Source organism: Elaeis guineensis, chromosome 8 (assembly GCF_000442705.2).
Source record: "Elaeis guineensis isolate ETL-2024a chromosome 8, EG11, whole genome shotgun sequence".
Taxonomy (NCBI): domain Eukaryota; kingdom Viridiplantae; phylum Streptophyta; class Magnoliopsida; order Arecales; family Arecaceae; genus Elaeis; species Elaeis guineensis.
Genome location: NC_026000.2, coordinates 40,910,239 through 40,932,015, shown reverse-complemented (window position 1 = coordinate 40,932,015; position 21,777 = coordinate 40,910,239). Strand labels below are relative to the sequence as shown.

The window sequence follows — 21,777 nt, the reverse complement described above, 5'->3', positions numbered from 1 at the left end:
GTTAACACTGACAAACCAATTCTGAACCTAAAGAGTTACTAGGTTCAACCAGTGTAAAGTCGTGTCTTTGGGAGAATGAGCTGCATGACAAAGATACAAAACCGGCATCACCTCTATTTATTGAAAGCTTATTATTTCAGAAAATAAAACAAGTAATATGCATTCCTGACAAGAAATGTTGAGCATTCTTGCACCATATATATTTCCAAGGAACATTAATATAACTGATCATCTTTTCTAATTTCTTAGAGATTGCTATGTACGTATTAGTTTAAAAAATGTCTACAGATGTGCAAATACACATTATTGTGGACTCACTTGCCCCAGCAATTTGCCAAAAAATAACCGACATTGGGAGGACCCAATATGTGAAGAATATCAATATACAGCCCTCGCAAAACAAGAAAAAAAAAAAGAGAGAAGTTGCACGAAATAAAACTAAATATTGGTTTAACATCAAATAAATTTCAAGAAACTGTGATCTCCGAATTGAGATAAATGGAACTCATGCCTCATTTGGTGGTTCTGGAACCTTTGTCATGTGTGCATCAGACGAATTGATGCTGTCATCGAAACAAAACTTGCAGGGTTCTGAGCAACGTTCAGAACTCCAAGTATCTGGGATCATCATGAAATATTTAGTCATAAACTTCCTAAATCTTTTCTTGTACTCTTTTGGGGAAATCACAGTGGGCAATGAATTTTTAGGAACGATTAGAGAAGACTTCACCCATGTCTCAAGTTGCTTGTCCCATGTATACTGCCTCAAGTAATCTATAATGCCAAACACAAGCTTATGCTGCTGTTTATCCACTCCGACAAGTAAGGAATAATCCATGACATTGATTAACTGCAAAAAGAATCTAGGTTAAAAATCCCATTTGTAGATTCTAATTGCGATGATGTTAAGGGGTGAAAAGTAAACCAAACTCTTACAGTAAGAAAAGATGTATCATTCCAAATGGCACGTTGCAGAAGATGTTTTGTCTTCCCACCAATATAAATGGGCGATACACACATGTCTTCAACAAAGTTTTGATCCAAAAGAACCTTTTCATGTTCATTTGCATCTGAAACATATCGAGAAAAGACAGCTCCTTTAAGATCATATGTACGTGAAACATGATGTCCAAAGAGAAGATTTTCCATCACCATTAGATGAGTTTTAACCTCTTTGCCACTTTTGTAACGTCTAACCTGAAGTTTGAAAAAACCTACATTAAATAAGATGGGGTACACGTAAAAATGTACAGTTAAAAAGACAGAAAGGACGTAATAATCTAGTAGCAGACCTGGTATATTCCCAAGATTTTAGCAAGGCATGTTTGGCTTCCCGATTCTATAGAGTCAGAAATGTACTTAAAATAATCAGGGGCAAACTTTATAAAGGAATCAAGCTCTGTCTTCTTAATTTCTTTTATAATGAACCTGTCATCCATTGATTTTACAAAAGATGCTTTACTCTTCCCTCCTTGTGCATCCCACTTCTTGCAACGGCTTAGGGAAGATATATAAGCTAATTCTGATGGGCAGCATTTCTTCCTGAGAGCATAGAATTGTTCTGCATATATACACACTACCAAATATTTACACTTTCCAGCAACTTTTCCAGCTCCCACAGGAATTTCAGGATGCAGATCTTCTGAAGCTAACTGGCGATGCACAGATGATGAACCATCAGTGGATAACTCCTTGGACAAACATGATGAACCACTCTGCAATGAGTGGATTCCTTCATAGTCTAAGGATCCAGTGGATGACCAAACAGATGAATGGACAGAACCATTGGATATCTGGGTGTTAGAATTTACTGTTGTTTTATCGGTCTCTCCTTTGCTCTTCTCTGCTTCCTTTTCAGCCAAGTTACGGTACCGATCCTCAAGTATGGCTAGTCCACAAGCAATTATACTCGATATCTCATCCTCTAAAACTGACAAAACATTGCCACCTGGACCAACTGTGAAGTACAAGTTCATTTCTGGAGCAGATGGTTGACACATTGGAGATAGGTAGATTGGAGTGTAGGTATTAATAAATTCAAACTTTTGCAGTGAACCACCATGAAGATCCTTTTTGCATGCCCCACGCAATTCAGAAAAAGGAGGCCAGATCCATTTGTCTGGGTCTTCTACTTTGGAATTGCAAAACTCCTGGGACATTCTTAGATGTTCCTTGGACAAAGACATGGCAGGCATTAAACCACTATTAGCTTTTAGTTCTAGATCAGTAACCATTCCAAGGTTTGGTTCTCTTGTAACTTGGATAGAGCTGCCTACGCGCAGCATATCATCAGAAATAGGAATGCATGCTTCTTGACCATTCTTGCTACCTCCAGTAGGAGTAGAAACATCAGCTAGTCTACTAGTACAATGTTGTTCAAGAAAAGACGATGAATGCTCCTCAAATGTGGATCTATCAGAAAGCTGCCTTGATGCACTTCCAATTTCAGCAAACCCTGCATCAAGAAAATTTTGGGCTCTGCTGCTCGTGTCACCGAAGTCATCAGCTGATGCAGTTTCCGGCTCAGTTTGTATATCTTGAGCATGATAGTTTCCACTGGAAGAAGAGGACACATCAACGCCTTTAAGAATCTGACTTGCAGCTTCCAAAACCTTTTCACCATTTTCTTGCCTATCCCTTTCAGCATACGTGTTGCAGGTGCTGCCATCCTTCTCTTGCTGGACTTGTTTGTGCTGTACAAGGTGATGCAAACGACGGTCCCAAACATACAGCAGAAGGAGAAGCTCCTGGTTTAGCCAATTTAAACCAAGAACCTCATGCTGCCCACTATGATTTATAGCTTTTCGCAAATAAGCCTGCTTTGTTGACAGCAAAAAATACTAAGTAAAAGAACTGAATATTATGTTAACAAGATTGGTAATAATTTTTGAGTAAATGAAGTAAAATAACAGAATGACATGGAAATACTGAGCGAATTAGGAAAAGAAAATCGTGTTTCCAAACCAACAACTCTCTAAAAAAAAAAATAGTAAAAGCAACCTCAAACTCAGTTTCTTCTTGAATCAGCATCTCTTCCACTTCAGAAAATTTTTTAACTGAACCTGATATATCCATATAGTCTTTTGAGATTGGGCCAGAATCTTTAGGCTTCAACTTCAGCAGCAAGTTTGCAACCTCAGAGAAAAACAGATGTGCTCTAGCCAGAACCTTATAAGAAAACAAAGATTAAATGGTCAACTTGTGAAAAAAAATATGAAAGCAACAGAAACCACAACTTGATAACATACATTTTGCAATTCGTGCTTAAGCCACTCTTGTCCATGGGGATTTTGGAACTCTAGGACTGGTGGTGGCTTACACGCACCATAGATTTCAATCGATGAATATCTGAACATGGCAACTTTGGAGCCTAATCTGAGCATCAATAAGCATAAGTAAATAATTTTGAGATTAAAAAACAAGGAATGATAAACAATGTTCAAAACAAAAGATTCAATACCATGCACATACCCAAAAAACCGAAGACAGTCCCTGTGCAATGAATGTCCACATTTAGATAACCGACGGGCTGCAGAGTGGCTCGAAAAGCTGAGCTCTAAGAACTTCCCAAATGAGAGACCACGTGCTGCAATTGAAAGCACAACCCTTCGCGTAGATTTTGGGATCCCACCTTCATGCTCACAACTTAAGCATCGGGACCACATCCAGATCTTTCCTTCACCTTCGCCAGACAGACATGACTCTGGAGGAAGTCGCCTGACAAGAATACTAAGATTTCCATTCTGATGGGTGTAACAGTATACGTGTGATTCTGGTGGTTCACCACATGATAAGCAAATGTGTTTCTGCCGCAATTGCAAAGATTTCATTAGCACAAACAAGTATTGTATTGAATAATTTTTCACACAGTTTTAACAAGCAATGATATAAAAATAAGTAACCTGGTTGAGTAAAACATCTTGCAGATATCGCCCCAGCGATACATCAAAATTCCCATAATATTTTATACGAGAAAGATGGTTCTGCTCCGAAACAACTTGTTTTGTGATACACTGCCTAGACAGCAAAACCACTATGCTTTGAGGATCTGAGACACTCTGAATGTCATCCTGTTTTAGCACTTTAACTTTGTTGCCAACCTCAGAACTGCAATGCTCAATAGACTCAGAGAAATCGGAGGAAAGCCCAAACTTTTCACTGTTGTTGTTTCTTTCATCTGGCTTTTCTTGATTAATATTAGCAGTTTTAACTTTATCATGATCAAGCATCTGCAAAGATGAAGAAATAGGGAGATCAGGCATCTTCTCCTTGCAGCCAAAAAATGATGAAACAGACTCAGAAGTGTGAGACCGAAAGCTTTCTCCTAGACATTTCTCAAGAGAAACTGGGACAGATGATAGAAGCTGGCTAGGGTGAAACAATGTTGATGAATCAGACTTTGGGATTCCATTGTTGCAGGGTATGTCAAAATACAAATCTCTGCAATTAATACTATCTCCAGTCGAACTAACATCAGCTTCGAATTCAGGTGAGGCACAAGGCATTTCAGCAGCCACATCAGAAATTGATGGCATTTGACCATGAGCATATTTTTCTGGTTGTCCATCAGAAATTTGAACATCTAAAGCATGTGCTGAGGTAATGCTAGAAGTGGAACCTTCAATACTAGAAATATCTGAATAAGGTGCAGCATCACGACTAGCAAAAGGCATTGGCTTAGCCCTAGAAGAACCAGATCCCTCTCTTACAGAATTCTTATCAGATAAAAATAATCTTTGATCTGCAAAGAACGAAGTTTCAAGAATCAAATGGTACGCTGCGAAGACTGTGTACTGCATCACACGCTTAATCTTCTTCAGTTCATCACTATGTGCTCCTTTCAGCAATATCTGCAGCAAGAGACAATTGACACGTCATTGTAATCTGGAGTGAAGAGGAAAGCGTAACAAAGAGGGTGTTCCAGTAGTTTTAAGACAAAATCTTCAATAAGAGTAGATGCATCTCCATCTATGTAATACACTATTCAAAGCATTCCACTGAATCAGCATAGACAAGAGTATAAATGATGAAATGCAAAATAGATATAAAGCACAAGAACAAAGTAAACTTAGAAAACTTAATATGCAACAATTGGAATGTCCCACTGAAACTACTAACAACCAGCTGGCTACACTTCAGTTTTACCAATGGCCTCAAATAGGGAAACCTCAGAGGATGATGACACATTCATTCAAACATAATTATTCGGGTGCACACAGGATGGTTCAGATGCTATGAAAAGAAAAAAGGGCACATGATATTTGAAATAGGAAAATGCCACTGTAGATGTTTTCATAAGTAACGTATGTTGCATGCTTTTTTAACATTTGCCAGAGCTAGGAGGAACAGTGCTGGTAGATAAAGAACAATTAACAAGATAAGCTCTGAAAGTGTATTGCGATAATGAATACCAACATGATAGATACTAGAGTCATTAAGCATCTTTCCAATAGTCAAAATGGCAGTCCCTTTCTAATTGATTTTGATTGTTTTTATTTGTTATCAAAACAAAATCATGCTTTAAGTCATAAATTAGATCTACCTGTCTCTCTCTCTCTCAAAGGATGCATCCAACTCCAGCCAATTTTGAGTTGGGCACATGATGAAGGAACAAAAGAAAGTAAAACCCTTGTTTTCCGACAAAATGTAAAACTAAATACCATTTTTTTGCTTAATTGCATTTAGTCATTTATACAAAGTGACAAAAAGCATTACGGCATGGCAATTTTCATCAGTTATGAAGCCAAAGAGGCACAAGACATTTGGCCAAGAAATATATTACTAATGAACAAACATAACAGTGTCATGTCTGCTAATATAGGACACAAATGGGTACTGAACTTACTGTACAACCCAAAGGTTTTGGAAAACCCTCTAAAAACATTAAATTTTTGCAGGGCCTCTTTCCATCTTCACCACAGATGTTATGCTCATCCACAAACCTTTCAACATGGAAAGAGTCACATTGCCTCAGATTCACTTTCATCAGAACATCACCAGAAGAAATGATGGGAGAACCAGTACATTGTGCAATTCTTTGCAAGTGCGAGAGCTTCATATCAAAGACCAGAGTGATTCCTTTTGCAAGAAGAAATTCTTGTATGTCACGTGAAACAGTTTTCTCTACCAGAACTACATGTGGCTGCCATAAATCTATCATCTCAATTATAGACCTTGAATAATGCTTTTCCTGATCCCAAAAGAAAAAGAAAGAGATAAGCTGAGAATTTATGAGCACCACCATCAAGACATTCCCCAAAGAACTTCTTAGGCCTACCTGTACCATTGAGTCAAATGATAACAAACCAACTGAAGAATGCCCTAGGGCTCCCTGAAGAAGTAGAAGTCTAGGATTTTGAAACTTGGTCGGCATGTGCTTATGTGCAGCATTCTTCTTGAAAACTAAGCCTTTGATCACCTGACTGCAAATAAAATTTCCACACTTAACAAAAGGGCATTTTAGCCATAATCTAAAATACATATGAAAAACAAACATGCTCACTAACTACTGCAGCCTGTACCTTTGATTGCGAGTACCGGATGCAATGCATTTCACCATCACATATGATCCCGGATCCATTGCCTTTCCCTTACTAGCATCTGGCTTGACAAGCAATGCAGCTTCCCATGATAGTGAAGCCACAATGTCAAGCCAACTCTCACCCCCCTCTCTGCCACAAAAAGCAAGGCCCTCAGAGGCCAAAAATCTACTTACCATAATTTTGAACTGTCCATTCATTGCTTTCAACATTGCCTTTTGCCGTTCTTCTTTATAACTGTGAGTATTCCCATTTTCTACATTAAGACTGTTTAAAGAACTTGATTGAGCCCATTTTATACCATCACCATACTGATCATCATCATCATCATTATTAGCAACACTATCCATGTCATCTTCCACATATTCTGGTTCAGGTGGTTTCCAGATTAGAGAATCTTTTTCGAAACTGGATAAGAATTGTAGACTACTATTGTTGCCAGCAATCCCTGTCCCACCTGTATCATTACCAGTTCTCGAGGATTGAGCATCAACAGGCATGCCATTATAAACTCCAGAATTCTCACCACTACCATCTCCATGACCCTCTGATGCTAATGTAAGGGATGAATCTTTTCCTTCTGCTGATATAGGAATTCTTGATCCATCTACTTGGGCCTTAGCATAAGAAGGCTGAACATCTGTATCTTTAAATGAATTTCCATTTCCATGATCTTCGAATTGCTCGGTAAATCGTAGGTCTGGATGCTTTTGACCAGTATCCAGAGAATCATCGCCCCTGCCAAATGATAACCCATAAACAGCCATGTGTCAACCACCAATACATGTGTCAACCAACAAAACAATAGAAGTACAAATATTGTATCCACAATAATAGATCTTGCCATCATCGGTCACTCTCATTATAAGAACCATGGGAATTCATCCATATAAGAACGACTAGGCCAAAAAATTGAAGCAAAATAATTTAGAAAGATAAGAAATCAGTGTTGGATTTTTTGTCACACATTGTTAGGACTGGATTCTTTAAAGTATTTCTCACGTACCAAAATTGTTGGATAGAGTTAGTATGATCTCATTCTAAAAGCCTAAAATAAACCTTAAATCATGTCATGCTTACAGAATGTAGTACAGCAAGAAATAAGACTACATAATTTTCATTGAACCAGATGCAGATTAAAATTATTACATACCTGATTTGTGAACTCATATCAGCAGGGAAATCACCTGAAGAAAGAACAAATTTGGAAAGGGGAAAAAATGTCAAATGTTTTAAAGAGAAGAAATTTGGAAAGGGGGAAAACGCCAAATGTTTTGCAAGAGGTTAGGTTAGACAAAATCCAAAAGGTGGAATGAGATTAACAAAGAGGCAGTTACCAAAGCTTGAAAAACAACTCCCATAGCTTGACAGAGAGAGTACAGGGCTTCCCAGAGGAGTGGAGTAAGGACTCAAACCATCCATTTGTAACAACTCTTTGGCATACTTCTCCAGACAGGATTTACAGTACCCCACCGGGTATTCACCATCCAGGGCAAAAAAACTATCCCTTTCTTCACACTCCTGGCAGATGGGACGGTTGCATATTTTACAGTGATATCCACCATCTGAGCCACATGCAGGACACATTCTACTCATAAGTTCGAAACAGAACTTGGAAAAAACAGCAGATTCCAATTCCTCTCCCCACTACGTCCAATGTCCTGAAAATAAGAGAATAGATCAGTATCCACACTTCCATGCAGTAAAGCATATATTACAATCTCCATAGATAAAGTACCAAAAAAATGTTGACAAGATCCAAGGAACTATAAAGACCGCATTAACCTTCAAGAGACATGAAAAGCTGCAAAATGACAATTAGCAGAAATGAAACATAAAACTTCCAGTGGGAAAAGAAAAGAGAAGGAAACTCTCTGGCTAAAATCGATACACTGGGAAAAAAAAATTGACACAACGCCAAAAAATCCATGCACTGCAACAACAATTATATAAGATTGAAAATAGTACGATATCAAAAAAGGAATTATGTCCGAAACCCACATTACTACTTTATTCTTATAATGGAAAATTTAAACGTATTAAAAACAATACACGTGTTTAAAAGAAAAGAAAAAAAATCTAGATAGAACGAAAGAATGCAGAACACTGGAATGAGACTTCAGAATCTTGGAATGATAGCTAACAGAAGAAACTATAATAATAACTAACAACATCAACTCCAAACGATCTATATTATCTAATTATACACCTAATGCTGCAATATGGACTACAGGGCTTAGGAATCAAAATTGGAAACGAGGTCACCACAAACGGTGAATGGAAATTTAAGAATAAGAAATCTAATGCAAAACTACAATGGCATTGATAATAGAAGAGAAAAAGTCTAAAAAACAAAATCAATGAACCCCAAAGCCCTGAAGAACAAATACAAATATAGATGAAAAATCTAAACTTAACCATAATCAGAACTTCCTAAGGGACAGGAAGCCAAATCCTAAAATTTCAATAATCTACCACCTAAAGTAAATGAAACAAAATTAATGAGGGCATAATAAACCATCGTAACATAAGTGCAGTTAAATGATATAATTGGTAATTAGACCAAATTCATGCATCCATACAACTCGAGAAACTGACAACCAAACTATTCAACTTATCCAGGATCAAAACGATGACACAAAAATTCAGAAACAATTTTGGAATGATGGAGACATAAAAAGAAATTAGAAAAAGCCACCTAAAACCCATCACCTATATCGTTTATGAAATTAAAAAAAAAAAAGTACCAGTACCTACCTCCCGTTAGTGAAAATCCAACAGTACTTTTTCGAAAAACAACCCAGAATTAAGGACCAATACCCACCTTTGCTAAACCTCCATCCCGAAACTAACCAAAACCCAACAAATACATCAACTCAACTCCAGCTATTCGTACAAAAATTGAACAGAGAACCCAAATTCTTCAAGTACTTAAGTACCCACCTCTCACCAAAACGCAAATCCCACAAGCTGCTCAAAAACCAACAAAGTTCCAACTCTTAAGCCAGATTCAACCAAAAAAACACCCCAAAATTCTTCCTCCCCAGACCCAAACAGCGATGTCCCCGTTCCTTAAACCCTTCGAGGATATATATTAAGAGAACAGAATTGCAAAAAAGGAAAACTGAATCCAACAGGAGAACTTAAGGAAAGAGAGTATCTTGCGCGTTCTGGTCTTTCTATACCTATCGAGAGAATATATGCTGACTCCCGTGGTTGCTCGAAAATCCCGAATTCTCCTAAGAAAGGAGAGAGGATGCCACTTTTGGAACCCATCGGCTGTAAAAGAACTCTGCATCTTTGTTTTTGTTTTCTGTTTATGTTTTTGTTTCCATGTCGAGGATTACCTGCAGGTTGGAAGCCGGTAAAGGTGGGAACTTTTTTCCATAGTAGAGCACGGATATTTTTGTATGGAATGACGCAGGCGAGCGTATCTGCTGGAAATATTTCCATGCCAGAGACTACGTGCAGGTTGAAAGCCGGTAAGAGTAGAAATTTTTTTTCTAGTAGAATACGGGTATTTTTGTATGGAAAGACGCACGCGGGCGAGCGCATCCGCCGGTAAAAATGGAAACTTTTTCCGTTGTAGAATACGGATATTTTTGTATGAAAAGATGCGATCGAGCGTATCTGCTGGAAATAATTTTGGATACTTTGCGAAGAGATAGAAACCAAACTAGTATATAGGTCGCAACCTAAATAGGAAACAGTACTGACGGTTATTCTTTTTCCATAGTCCGTTGTTTGGAAAATATATTACCAATATTATGATAATGCTATAGAGTAGGGCACAAGAAATTGACCTTATTAGTGAAATTTGGATCACCTCTTTTGCTGCAGGATTTCGACGAAATCCTTTGGAGTTGTTAGATGTTAAAATTTCATATCTAAATTTTAGTTAACTTTTACAGTTTACTGTCTTGATCAACGTGTGTATCAATGATATTTCAGACGTTTCTTTTTCCATTTAGTAGGTGATGTTACAGGAAACTGGTATTTTCTTCATCGTGAATTTATAAATTAAGTGTTATTTTTTTGCTAATTTTAAGTTTATTTGGATTTTGAAGCTTTTCCCCCTATTTTAGATGCAGGAAACCTTTGATGATGTTTTGCCGAGTGAGACTAGACGATTCTTGTTTATATTCCCTCCCCTGAAACCATGCAGGAAACCTGATGTTTATTTCTCAAAGATTTTTTGACTTTGAAAGTGCAATATTTTTTAACTTCTCTCCAGAGATTCCAGTAAGGTAGTGAAGTATTAATTAAATGCTATATTTTCAAATATTTTGGCCTTTGTCTTCATCTGAAGTGTTAGTTTTAGTGATTAGAGTTTGTAGACGTACCTATTCTTCCAACTTAAGATGCCAATTTGTTAAGCTGCTCCATTACTATTTTCAGAGGGGCTTTCATCCTAGAATGATTTGAAGTTCAAACATATAGACAGTGGGATACTGTATGAAGATGGATATATGGAGCTTCAACAAGAAAGGTCCAACCTTGGGGCGTTGTCTGCCACCAACTTACGGAATCTGTCATCTTCTTCCTCAGCATTTGTCTCTGCATGTCAGTCGCCTTTCTTCTCCCCACGGTCACCACGTGCGTCTTTCCATTCAAAAATACCCGTATTCTACTATAAAAAAAATTTCTACTCTTACCGGCTTTCAACGTGCACGTAGTCTCTTGCATGAAAATATTTCCAGCAGATATGCTCGCCTGCATCTCTCCATACAAAAATATCCGTGCTCTATTATGGAAAAAAGTTCCAACCTTTACCGGCTTCCAACCTGCAGGTAGTCCTCGACATGGAAACAAAAACATAAACAGAAAACAAAAACGAAGATGCAGAGTCCTTTTACAGCCGATGGGTTCCAAAAGTGGCATCCTCTCTCCCTTCTTAGGAAAATTCGAGATTTTCGAGCGACCACGGGAGTCAGCATATATTCTCTCGATAGGTACAGAAAGACCGAAACGCGCAAGATACTCTCTTTCCTTAAGTTCTCCTGTTGGATTCAGTTTTCCTTTTTTGCAATTCTATTCTCTTTATATATATCCTCGAAGGGTTTAAGGAACGGGGACATCGCTGTTTGGGTCTGGGGGAGGAAGAATTTTGGGGTGTTTTTTTGGTTGAATCTGGCTTAAGAGTTGGAACTTTGTTGGCTTTTGAGCAGCTTGTGGGATTTGCGTTTTGGTGAGAGGTGGGTAGTTAAGTACTTGAAGAATTTGGGTTCTCTGTTCAATTTTTGTACGAATAGCTGCAGTTGAGTTGATGTATTTGTTGGGTTTTGATTAGTTTCGGGATGGAGGTTTAGCAAAGGTGGGTATTGGTCCTTAATTCTGGGTTGTTTTTCGAAAAAGTACTGTTGGGTTTTCACTAACGGGAGGTAGGTACTGGTACTTTTTTCTTTTTTTTTAATTTCATAAACGATATAGGTGATGGGTTTTAGGTGGCTTTTTCTAATTTCTTTTTATGTCTCCATCATTCCAAAATTGTTTCTGAATTTTTGGGTCATCGTTTTGATCCTGGATAAGTTGGATAGTTTGGTTGTCAGTTTCTCGAGTTGTATGGATGCATGAATTTGGTCTAATTACCAATTATATCATTTAACTGCACTTATGTTACGATGGTTTATTATGCCCTCATTAATTTTGTTTCATTTACTTTAGGTGGTAGATGATTGAAATATTAGGATTTGGCTTCCTGTCCCTTAGGAAGTTCTGATTATGGTTAAGTTTAGATTTTTCATCTATATTTGTGTTTGTTCTTCTGGGCTTTGGGGTTCATTGATTTTGTTTTTTAGACTTTTTCTCTCCTATTATCAATAACATTGTAGTTTTGCATTAGATTTCTGATTCTTAAATTTCCATTCACCGTTTGTGGTGACCTCGTTTCCAATTTTGATTCCTAAGCCCTGTAGTCCATATTGCATTAGGTGTATAATTAGATAATATAGATCGTTTGGAGTTGATGTTGTTAGTTATTATTATAGTTTCTCTCTGTTAGCTATCATTCCAAGATTCTGAAGTCTCATTCAAGTGTTCTGCATTCTTTCGTTCTATCTAGATTTTTTTTTTTTCTTTTAAACACGTGTATTGTTTTTAATACGTTTAAATTTTCCATTATAAGAATAAAGTAGTAATGTGGGTTTCGGACATAATTCCTTTTTTGATATCGTACTATTTTCAATCTTATATAATTGTTGTTGCAGTGCATGGATTTTTTGGCATTGTGTCAATTTTTTTTTCCCAGTGTATCGATTTTAGCCAGAGAGTTTCCTTCTCTTTTCTTTTCCCACTGGAAGTTTTATGTTTCATTTCTGCTAATTGTCATTTTGCAGCTTTTCATGTCTCTTGAAGGTTAATGCGGTCTTTATAGTTCCTTGGATCTTGTCAACATTTTTTTGGTACTTTATCTATGGAGATTGTAATATATGCTTTACTGCATGGAAGTGTGGATACTGATCTATTCTCTTATTTTCAGGACATTGGACGTAGTGGGGAGAGGAATTGGAATCTGCTGTTTTTTCCAAGTTCTGTTTCGAACTTATGAGTAGAATGTGTCCTGCATGTGGCTCAGATGGTGGATATCACTGTAAAATATGCAACCGTCCCATCTGCCAGGAGTGTGAAGAAAGGGATAGTTTTTTTGCCCTGGATGGTGAATACCCGGTGGGGTACTGTAAATCCTGTCTGGAGAAGTATGCCAAAGAGTTGTTACAAATGGATGGTTTGAGTCCTTACTCCACTCCTCTGGGAAGCCCTGTACTCTCTCTGTCAAGCTATGGGAGTTGTTTTTCAAGCTTTGGTAACTGCCTCTTTGTTAATCTCATTCCACCTTTTGGATTTTGTCTAACCTAACCTCTTGCAAAACATTTGGCGTTTTCCCCCTTTCCAAATTTCTTCTCTTTAAAACATTTGACATTTTTTCCCCTTTCCAAATTTGTTCTTTCTTCAGGTGATTTCCCTGCTGATATGAGTTCACAAATCAGGTATGTAATAATTTTAATCTGCATCTGGTTCAATGAAAATTATGTAGTCTTATTTCTTGCTGTACTACATTCTGTAAGCATGACATGATTTAAGGTTTATTTTAGGCTTTTAGAATGAGATCATACTAATTCTATCCAACAATTTTGGTACATGAGAAATACTTTAAAGAATCCAGTCCTAACAATGTGTGACAAAAAATCCAACACTGATTTCTTATCTTTCTAAATTATTTTGCTTCAATTTTTTGGCCTAGACGTTATTATATGGATGAATTCCCATGGTTCTTATAATGAGAGTGACCGATGATGGCAAGATCTATTATTGTGGATACAATATTTGTACTTCTATTGTTTTGTTGGTTGACACATGTATTGGTGGTTGACGCATGGGTTATCATTTGGCAGGGGCGATGATTCTCTGGATACTGGTCAAAAGCATCCAGACCTACGATTTACCGAGCAATTAGAAGATCATGGAAATGGAAATTCATTTAAAGATATAGATGTTCTGCCTTCTTATGCTAAGGCCCAAGTAGATGGATCAAGAATTCCTATATCAGCAGAAGGAAAAGATTCATCCCTTACATTAGCATCAGAGGGTCATGGAGATGGTAGTGGTGAGAATTCTGGAGTTTATAATGGCATGTCTGTTGATGCTCAATCCTCGAGAACTGGTAATGATACAGGTGGGACAGGGATTGCTGGCAACAATAGTAGTCTACAATTCTTATCCAGTTTCGAAAAAGATTCTCTAATCTGGAAACCACCTGAACCAGAATATGTGGAAGATGACATGGACAGTGTTGCTAATAATGATGATGATGATGATCAGTATGGTGATGGTATAAAATGGGCTCAATCAAGTTCTTTAAACAGTCTTAATGTAGAAAATGGGAATACTCACAGTTATAAAGAAGAACGGCAAAAGGCAATGTTGAAAGCAATGAATGGACAGTTCAAAATTATGGTAAGTAGATTTTTGGCCTCTGAGGGCCTTGCTTTTTGTGGCAGAGAGGGGGGTGAGAGTTGGCTTGACATTGTGGCTTCACTATCATGGGAAGCTGCATTGCTTGTCAAGCCAGATGCTAGTAAGGGAAAGGCAATGGATCCGGGATCATATGTGATGGTGAAATGCATTGCATCCGGTACTCGCAATCAAAGGTACAGGCTGCAGTAGTTAGTGAGCATGTTTGTTTTTCATATGTATTTTAGATTAAGGCTAAAATGCCCTTTTGTTAAGTGTGGAAATTTTATTTGCAGTCAGGTGATCAAAGGCTTAGTTTTCAAGAAGAATGCTGCACATAAGCACATGCCGACCAAGTTTCAAAATCCTAGACTTCTACTTCTTCAGGGAGCCCTAGGGCATTCTTCAGTTGGTTTGTTATCATTTGACTCAATGGTACAGGTAGGCCTAAGAAGTTCTTTGGGGAATGTCTTGATGGTGGTGCTCATAAATTCTCAGCTTATCTCTTTCTTTTTCTTTTGGGATCAGGAAAAGCATTATTCAAGGTCTATAATTGAGATGATAGATTTATGGCAGCCACATGTAGTTCTGGTAGAGAAAACTGTTTCACGTGACATACAAGAATTTCTTCTTGCAAAAGGAATCACTCTGGTCTTTGATATGAAGCTCTCGCACTTGCAAAGAATTGCACAATGTACTGGTTCTCCCATCATTTCTTCTGGTGATGTTCTGATGAAAGTGAATCTGAGGCAATGTGACTCTTTCCATGTTGAAAGGTTTGTGGATGAGCATAACATCTGTGGTGAAGATGGAAAGAGGCCCTGCAAAAATTTAATGTTTTTAGAGGGTTTTCCAAAACCTTTGGGTTGTACAGTAAGTTCAGTACCCATTTGTGTCCTATATTAGCAGACATGACACTGTTATGTTTGTTCATTAGTAATATATTTCTTGGCCAAATGTCTTGTGCCTCTTTGGCTTCATAACTGATGAAAATTGCCATGCCGTAATGCTTTTTGTCACTTTGTATAAATGACTAAATGCAATTAAGCAAAAAAATGGTATTTAGTTTTACATTTTGTCGGAAAACAAGGGTTTTACTTTCTTTTGTTCCTTCATCATGTGCCCAACTCAAAATTGGCTGGAGTTGGATGCATCCTTTGAGAGAGAGAGAGACAGGTAGATCTAATTTATGACTTAAAGCATGATTTTGTTTTGATAACAAATAAAAACAATCAAAATCAATTAGAAAGGGACTGCCATTTTGACTATTGGAAAGATGCTTAATGACTCTAGTATCTATCATGTTGGTATTCATTATCGCAATACACTTTCAGAGCTTATCTTGTTAATTGTTCTTTATCTACCAGCACTGTTCCTCCTAGCTCTGGCAAATGTTAAAAAAGCATGCAACATACGTTACTTATGAAAACATCTACAGTGGCATTTTCCTATTTCAAATATCATGTGCCCTTTTTTCTTTTCATAGCATCTGAACCATCCTGTGTGCACCCGAATAATTATGTTTGAATGAATGTGTCATCATCCTCTGAGGTTTCCCTATTTGAGGCCATTGGTAAAACTGAAGTGTAGCCAGCTGGTTGTTAGTAGTTTCAGTGGGACATTCCAATTGTTGCATATTAAGTTTTCTAAGTTTACTTTGTTCTTGTGCTTTATATCTATTTTGCATTTCATCATTTATACTCTTGTCTATGCTGATTCAGTGGAATGCTTTGAATAGTGTATTACATAGATGGAGATGCATCTACTCTTATTGAAGATTTTGTCTTAAAACTACTGGAACACCCTCTTTGTTACGCTTTCCTCTTCACTCCAGATTACAATGACGTGTCAATTGTCTCTTGCTGCAGATATTGCTGAAAGGAGCACATAGTGATGAACTGAAGAAGATTAAGCGTGTGATGCAGTACACAGTCTTCGCAGCGTACCATTTGATTCTTGAAACTTCGTTCTTTGCAGATCAAAGATTATTTTTATCTGATAAGAATTCTGTAAGAGAGGGATCTGGTTCTTCTAGGGCTAAGCCAATGCCTTTTGCTAGTCGTGATGCTGCACCTTATTCAGATATTTCTAGTATTGAAGGTTCCACTTCTAGCATTACCTCAGCACATGCTTTAGATGTTCAAATTTCTGATGGACAACCAGAAAAATATGCTCATGGTCAAATGCCATCAATTTCTGATGTGGCTGCTGAAATGCCTTGTGCCTCACCTGAATTCGAAGCTGATGTTAGTTCGACTGGAGATAGTATTAATTGCAGAGATTTGTATTTTGACATACCCTGCAACAATGGAATCCCAAAGTCTGATTCATCAACATTGTTTCACCCTAGCCAGCTTCTATCATCTGTCCCAGTTTCTCTTGAGAAATGTCTAGGAGAAAGCTTTCGGTCTCACACTTCTGAGTCTGTTTCATCATTTTTTGGCTGCAAGGAGAAGATGCCTGATCTCCCTATTTCTTCATCTTTGCAGATGCTTGATCATGATAAAGTTAAAACTGCTAATATTAATCAAGAAAAGCCAGATGAAAGAAACAACAACAGTGAAAAGTTTGGGCTTTCCTCCGATTTCTCTGAGTCTATTGAGCATTGCAGTTCTGAGGTTGGCAACAAAGTTAAAGTGCTAAAACAGGATGACATTCAGAGTGTCTCAGATCCTCAAAGCATAGTGGTTTTGCTGTCTAGGCAGTGTATCACAAAACAAGTTGTTTCGGAGCAGAACCATCTTTCTCGTATAAAATATTATGGGAATTTTGATGTATCGCTGGGGCGATATCTGCAAGATGTTTTACTCAACCAGGTTACTTATTTTTATATCATTGCTTGTTAAAACTGTGTGAAAAATTATTCAATACAATACTTGTTTGTGCTAATGAAATCTTTGCAATTGCGGCAGAAACACATTTGCTTATCATGTGGTGAACCACCAGAATCACACGTATACTGTTACACCCATCAGAATGGAAATCTTAGTATTCTTGTCAGGCGACTTCCTCCAGAGTCATGTCTGTCTGGCGAAGGTGAAGGAAAGATCTGGATGTGGTCCCGATGCTTAAGTTGTGAGCATGAAGGTGGGATCCCAAAATCTACGCGAAGGGTTGTGCTTTCAATTGCAGCACGTGGTCTCTCATTTGGGAAGTTCTTAGAGCTCAGCTTTTCGAGCCACTCTGCAGCCCGTCGGTTATCTAAATGTGGACATTCATTGCACAGGGACTGTCTTCGGTTTTTTGGGTATGTGCATGGTATTGAATCTTTTGTTTTGAACATTGTTTATCATTCCTTGTTTTTTAATCTCAAAATTATTTACTTATGCTTATTGATGCTCAGATTAGGCTCCAAAGTTGCCATGTTCAGATATTCATCGATTGAAATCTATGGTGCGTGTAAGCCACCACCAGTCCTAGAGTTCCAAAATCCCCATGGACAAGAGTGGCTTAAGCACGAATTGCAAAATGTATGTTATCAAGTTGTGGTTTCTGTTGCTTTCATATTTTTTTTCACAAGTTGACCATTTAATCTTTGTTTTCTTATAAGGTTCTGGCTAGAGCACATCTGTTTTTCTCTGAGGTTGCAAACTTGCTGCTGAAGTTGAAGCCTAAAGATTCTGGCCCAATCTCAAAAGACTATATGGATATATCAGGTTCAGTTAAAAAATTTTCTGAAGTGGAAGAGATGCTGATTCAAGAAGAAACTGAGTTTGAGGTTGCTTTTACTATTTTTTTTTTTAGAGAGTTGTTGGTTTGGAAACACGATTTTCTTTTCCTAATTCGCTCAGTATTTCCATGTCATTCTGTTATTTTACTTCATTTACTCAAAAATTATTACCAATCTTGTTAACATAATATTCAGTTCTTTTACTTAGTATTTTTTGCTGTCAACAAAGCAGGCTTATTTGCGAAAAGCTATAAATCATAGTGGGCAGCATGAGGTTCTTGGTTTAAATTGGCTAAACCAGGAGCTTCTCCTTCTGCTGTATGTTTGGGACCGTCGTTTGCATCACCTTGTACAGCACAAACAAGTCCAGCAAGAGAAGGATGGCAGCACCTGCAACACGTATGCTGAAAGGGATAGGCAAGAAAATGGTGAAAAGGTTTTGGAAGCTGCAAGTCAGATTCTTAAAGGCGTTGATGTGTCCTCTTCTTCCAGTGGAAACTATCATGCTCAAGATATACAAACTGAGCCGGAAACTGCATCAGCTGATGACTTCGGTGACACGAGCAGCAGAGCCCAAAATTTTCTTGATGCAGGGTTTGCTGAAATTGGAAGTGCATCAAGGCAGCTTTCTGATAGATCCACATTTGAGGAGCATTCATCGTCTTTTCTTGAACAACATTGTACTAGTAGACTAGCTGATGTTTCTACTCCTACTGGAGGTAGCAAGAATGGTCAAGAAGCATGCATTCCTATTTCTGATGATATGCTGCGCGTAGGCAGCTCTATCCAAGTTACAAGAGAACCAAACCTTGGAATGGTTACTGATCTAGAACTAAAAGCTAATAGTGGTTTAATGCCTGCCATGTCTTTGTCCAAGGAACATCTAAGAATGTCCCAGGAGTTTTGCAATTCCAAAGTAGAAGACCCAGACAAATGGATCTGGCCTCCTTTTTCTGAATTGCGTGGGGCATGCAAAAAGGATCTTCATGGTGGTTCACTGCAAAAGTTTGAATTTATTAATACCTACACTCCAATCTACCTATCTCCAATGTGTCAACCATCTGCTCCAGAAATGAACTTGTACTTCACAGTTGGTCCAGGTGGCAATGTTTTGTCAGTTTTAGAGGATGAGATATCGAGTATAATTGCTTGTGGACTAGCCATACTTGAGGATCGGTACCGTAACTTGGCTGAAAAGGAAGCAGAGAAGAGCAAAGGAGAGACCGATAAAACAACAGTAAATTCTAACACCCAGATATCCAATGGTTCTGTCCATTCATCTGTTTGGTCATCCACTGGATCCTTAGACTATGAAGGAATCCACTCATTGCAGAGTGGTTCATCATGTTTGTCCAAGGAGTTATCCACTGATGGTTCATCATCTGTGCATCGCCAGTTAGCTTCAGAAGATCTGCATCCTGAAATTCCTGTGGGAGCTGGAAAAGTTGCTGGAAAGTGTAAATATTTGGTAGTGTGTATATATGCAGAACAATTCTATGCTCTCAGGAAGAAATGCTGCCCATCAGAATTAGCTTATATATCTTCCCTAAGCCGTTGCAAGAAGTGGGATGCACAAGGAGGGAAGAGTAAAGCATCTTTTGTAAAATCAATGGATGACAGGTTCATTATAAAAGAAATTAAGAAGACAGAGCTTGATTCCTTTATAAAGTTTGCCCCTGATTATTTTAAGTACATTTCTGACTCTATAGAATCGGGAAGCCAAACATGCCTTGCTAAAATCTTGGGAATATACCAGGTCTGCTACTAGATTATTACGTCCTTTCTGTCTTTTTAACTGTACATTTTTACGTGTACCCCATCTTATTTAATGTAGGTTTTTTCAAACTTCAGGTTAGACGTTACAAAAGTGGCAAAGAGGTTAAAACTCATCTAATGGTGATGGAAAATCTTCTCTTTGGACATCATGTTTCACGTACATATGATCTTAAAGGAGCTGTCTTTTCTCGATATGTTTCAGATGCAAATGAACATGAAAAGGTTCTTTTGGATCAAAACTTTGTTGAAGACATGTGTGTATCGCCCATTTATATTGGTGGGAAGACAAAACATCTTCTGCAACGTGCCATTTGGAATGATACATCTTTTCTTACTGTAAGAGTTTGGTTTACTTTTCACCCCTTAACATCATCGCAATTAGAATCTACAAATGGGATTTTTAACCTAGATTCTTTTTGCAGTTAATCAATGTCATGGATTATTCCTTACTTGTCGGAGTGGATAAACAGCAGCATAAGCTTGTGTTTGGCATTATAGATTACTTGAGGCAGTATACATGGGACAAGCAACTTGAGACATGGGTGAAGTCTTCTCTAATCGTTCCTAAAAATTCATTGCCCACTGTGATTTCCCCAAAAGAGTACAAGAAAAGATTTAGGAAGTTTATGACTAAATATTTCATGATGATCCCAGATACTTGGAGTTCTGAACGTTGCTCAGAACCCTGCAAGTTTTGTTTCGATGACAGCATCAATTCGTCTGATGCACACATGACAAAGGTTCCAGAACCACCAAATGAGGCATGAGTTCCATTTATCTCAATTCGGAGATCACAGTTTCTTGAAATTTATTTGATGTTAAACCAATATTTAGTTTTATTTCGTGCAACTTCTCTCTTTTTTTTTTCTTGTTTTGCGAGGGCCGTATATTGATATTCTTCACATATTGGGTCCTCCCAATGTTGGTTATTTTTTGGCAAATTGCTGGGGCAAGTGAGTCCACAATAATATGTATTTGCACATCTGTAGACATTTTTTAAACTAATACGTACATAGCAATCTCTAAGAAATTAGAAAAGATGATCAGTTATATTAATGTTCCTTGGAAATATATATGGTGCAAGAATGCTCAACATTTCTTGTCAGGAATGCATATTACTTGTTTTATTTTTTGAAATAATAATGTAATACCCGATCCATTTGAGTCTTGGATCAAGCCCAAAATCTCAGAAGCCCAAATGAAAAAAAAAAAAAAAAAAATTGAAGAAGACTCCAGTGAGTCTCCTTCTTTCTCCCGACCGGCTCCTAATCGGAGTCAGAAATGCTGCTGGGGAGGAGTCAAACTCCTCCCTTCGGCTCTATTTAAGGGGGAGACCCCTTCTCCCTTCTTCCCACCAAGGAATCCGGAGCGAAACGGCGAGGATCGTCGGAATTTGCTCGCAGAACCCGTCACCGTGCTCGCCTCAATTTCTCGTCGGAGACATCACCGGAGCTCGAGGTAAGCCTCGGTTTCTCTCCCTCTCTCCTTCCCTTTCCTTTCCGTGCCAGTGTGTATGATCGCCGGCGATTGGAGCCGTCAAATTTTGTTGGAGAAAAAGTCTCCTATTCCACCCTTCTTTTCTTGGCTTTCCGGCACCGATGGTCACCGCCGACCACCGGTTTGGTCCCTCCGAGCCACGAGATCGTCGTCTCCTTGCCATCGGCCACCGCCATGCCGGCTGCAGCTCCTGATCGACCGACCAAAGAGGGGACCACACGATCCCCTGTTTTTGCCCAAGTGAGCCACGGGAAGGAAGAAAAGAAAAGAAGAAGAAGAAGAGAGAGGATTTTCTCTCTCTCTCCCTCCCTCTTTTTTTTCTTCTCTCTCCACTTTATCTCTCTA

At 38.2% G+C, this 21,777-nt stretch overlaps 2 protein-coding genes across 2 annotated transcripts; one reads left to right on the top strand and one right to left on the bottom strand.

The window, feature by feature from the left end:
- Nucleotides 1–236: 236 nt before the first annotated feature.
- LOC105036241 (putative 1-phosphatidylinositol-3-phosphate 5-kinase FAB1D) lies at nucleotides 237–8,189 on the bottom strand. Its single transcript, XM_010912005.2, has 12 exons — nucleotides 7,877–8,189; nucleotides 7,693–7,726; nucleotides 6,522–7,277; nucleotides 6,278–6,422; nucleotides 5,846–6,190; nucleotides 3,903–4,850; nucleotides 3,472–3,806; nucleotides 3,249–3,375; nucleotides 3,001–3,168; nucleotides 1,293–2,816; nucleotides 937–1,197; nucleotides 237–850 (listed from the first exon to the last, which is right to left on the bottom strand). The coding sequence occupies exons 1-12, from the start codon at nucleotides 8,133–8,135 to the stop codon at nucleotides 506–508; spliced, it is 5,247 nt and encodes a 1,748-aa protein (XP_010910307.2). The 5' UTR covers nucleotides 8,136–8,189; the 3' UTR covers nucleotides 237–505.
- A 4,838-nt stretch (nucleotides 8,190–13,027) lies between these two features.
- LOC140859755 (putative 1-phosphatidylinositol-3-phosphate 5-kinase FAB1D) lies at nucleotides 13,028–20,873 on the top strand. Its single transcript, XM_073262255.1, has 12 exons — nucleotides 13,028–13,341; nucleotides 13,492–13,525; nucleotides 13,931–14,686; nucleotides 14,786–14,930; nucleotides 15,018–15,362; nucleotides 16,358–17,305; nucleotides 17,402–17,736; nucleotides 17,833–17,959; nucleotides 18,040–18,207; nucleotides 18,392–19,915; nucleotides 20,011–20,271; nucleotides 20,358–20,873. Exons 1-12 carry the CDS (start codon nucleotides 13,083–13,085, stop codon nucleotides 20,700–20,702), a joined length of 5,247 nt encoding a protein of 1,748 aa, XP_073118356.1. The 5' UTR covers nucleotides 13,028–13,082; the 3' UTR covers nucleotides 20,703–20,873.
- The last annotated feature ends 904 nt before the right edge of the window (nucleotides 20,874–21,777 follow it).

Excerpts from the sequence above, each read along its gene's own strand:
- LOC140859755 (XM_073262255.1), top strand. The coding sequence starts at position 13,083 with ATGAGTAGAATGTGTCCTGCATGTGGCTCAGATGGTGGATATCACTGT. Across the intron at positions 15,363-16,357 it reads CAAAACCTTTGGGTTGTACA|ATATTGCTGAAAGGAGCACA; the intron begins GTAAGTTCAGTA and ends CTCTTGCTGCAG. Across the intron at positions 17,737-17,832 it reads GACTGTCTTCGGTTTTTTGG|ATTAGGCTCCAAAGTTGCCA; the intron begins GTATGTGCATGG and ends ATTGATGCTCAG.
- LOC105036241 (XM_010912005.2), bottom strand. The coding sequence starts at position 8,135 with ATGAGTAGAATGTGTCCTGCATGTGGCTCAGATGGTGGATATCACTGT. Across the intron at positions 7,727-7,876 it reads GAGTTGTTTTTCAAGCTTTG|GTGATTTCCCTGCTGATATG; the intron begins GTAACTGCCTCT and ends TTCTTTCTTCAG. Across the intron at positions 6,423-6,521 it reads TCCGGTACTCGCAATCAAAG|TCAGGTGATCAAAGGCTTAG; the intron begins GTACAGGCTGCA and ends TTTTATTTGCAG.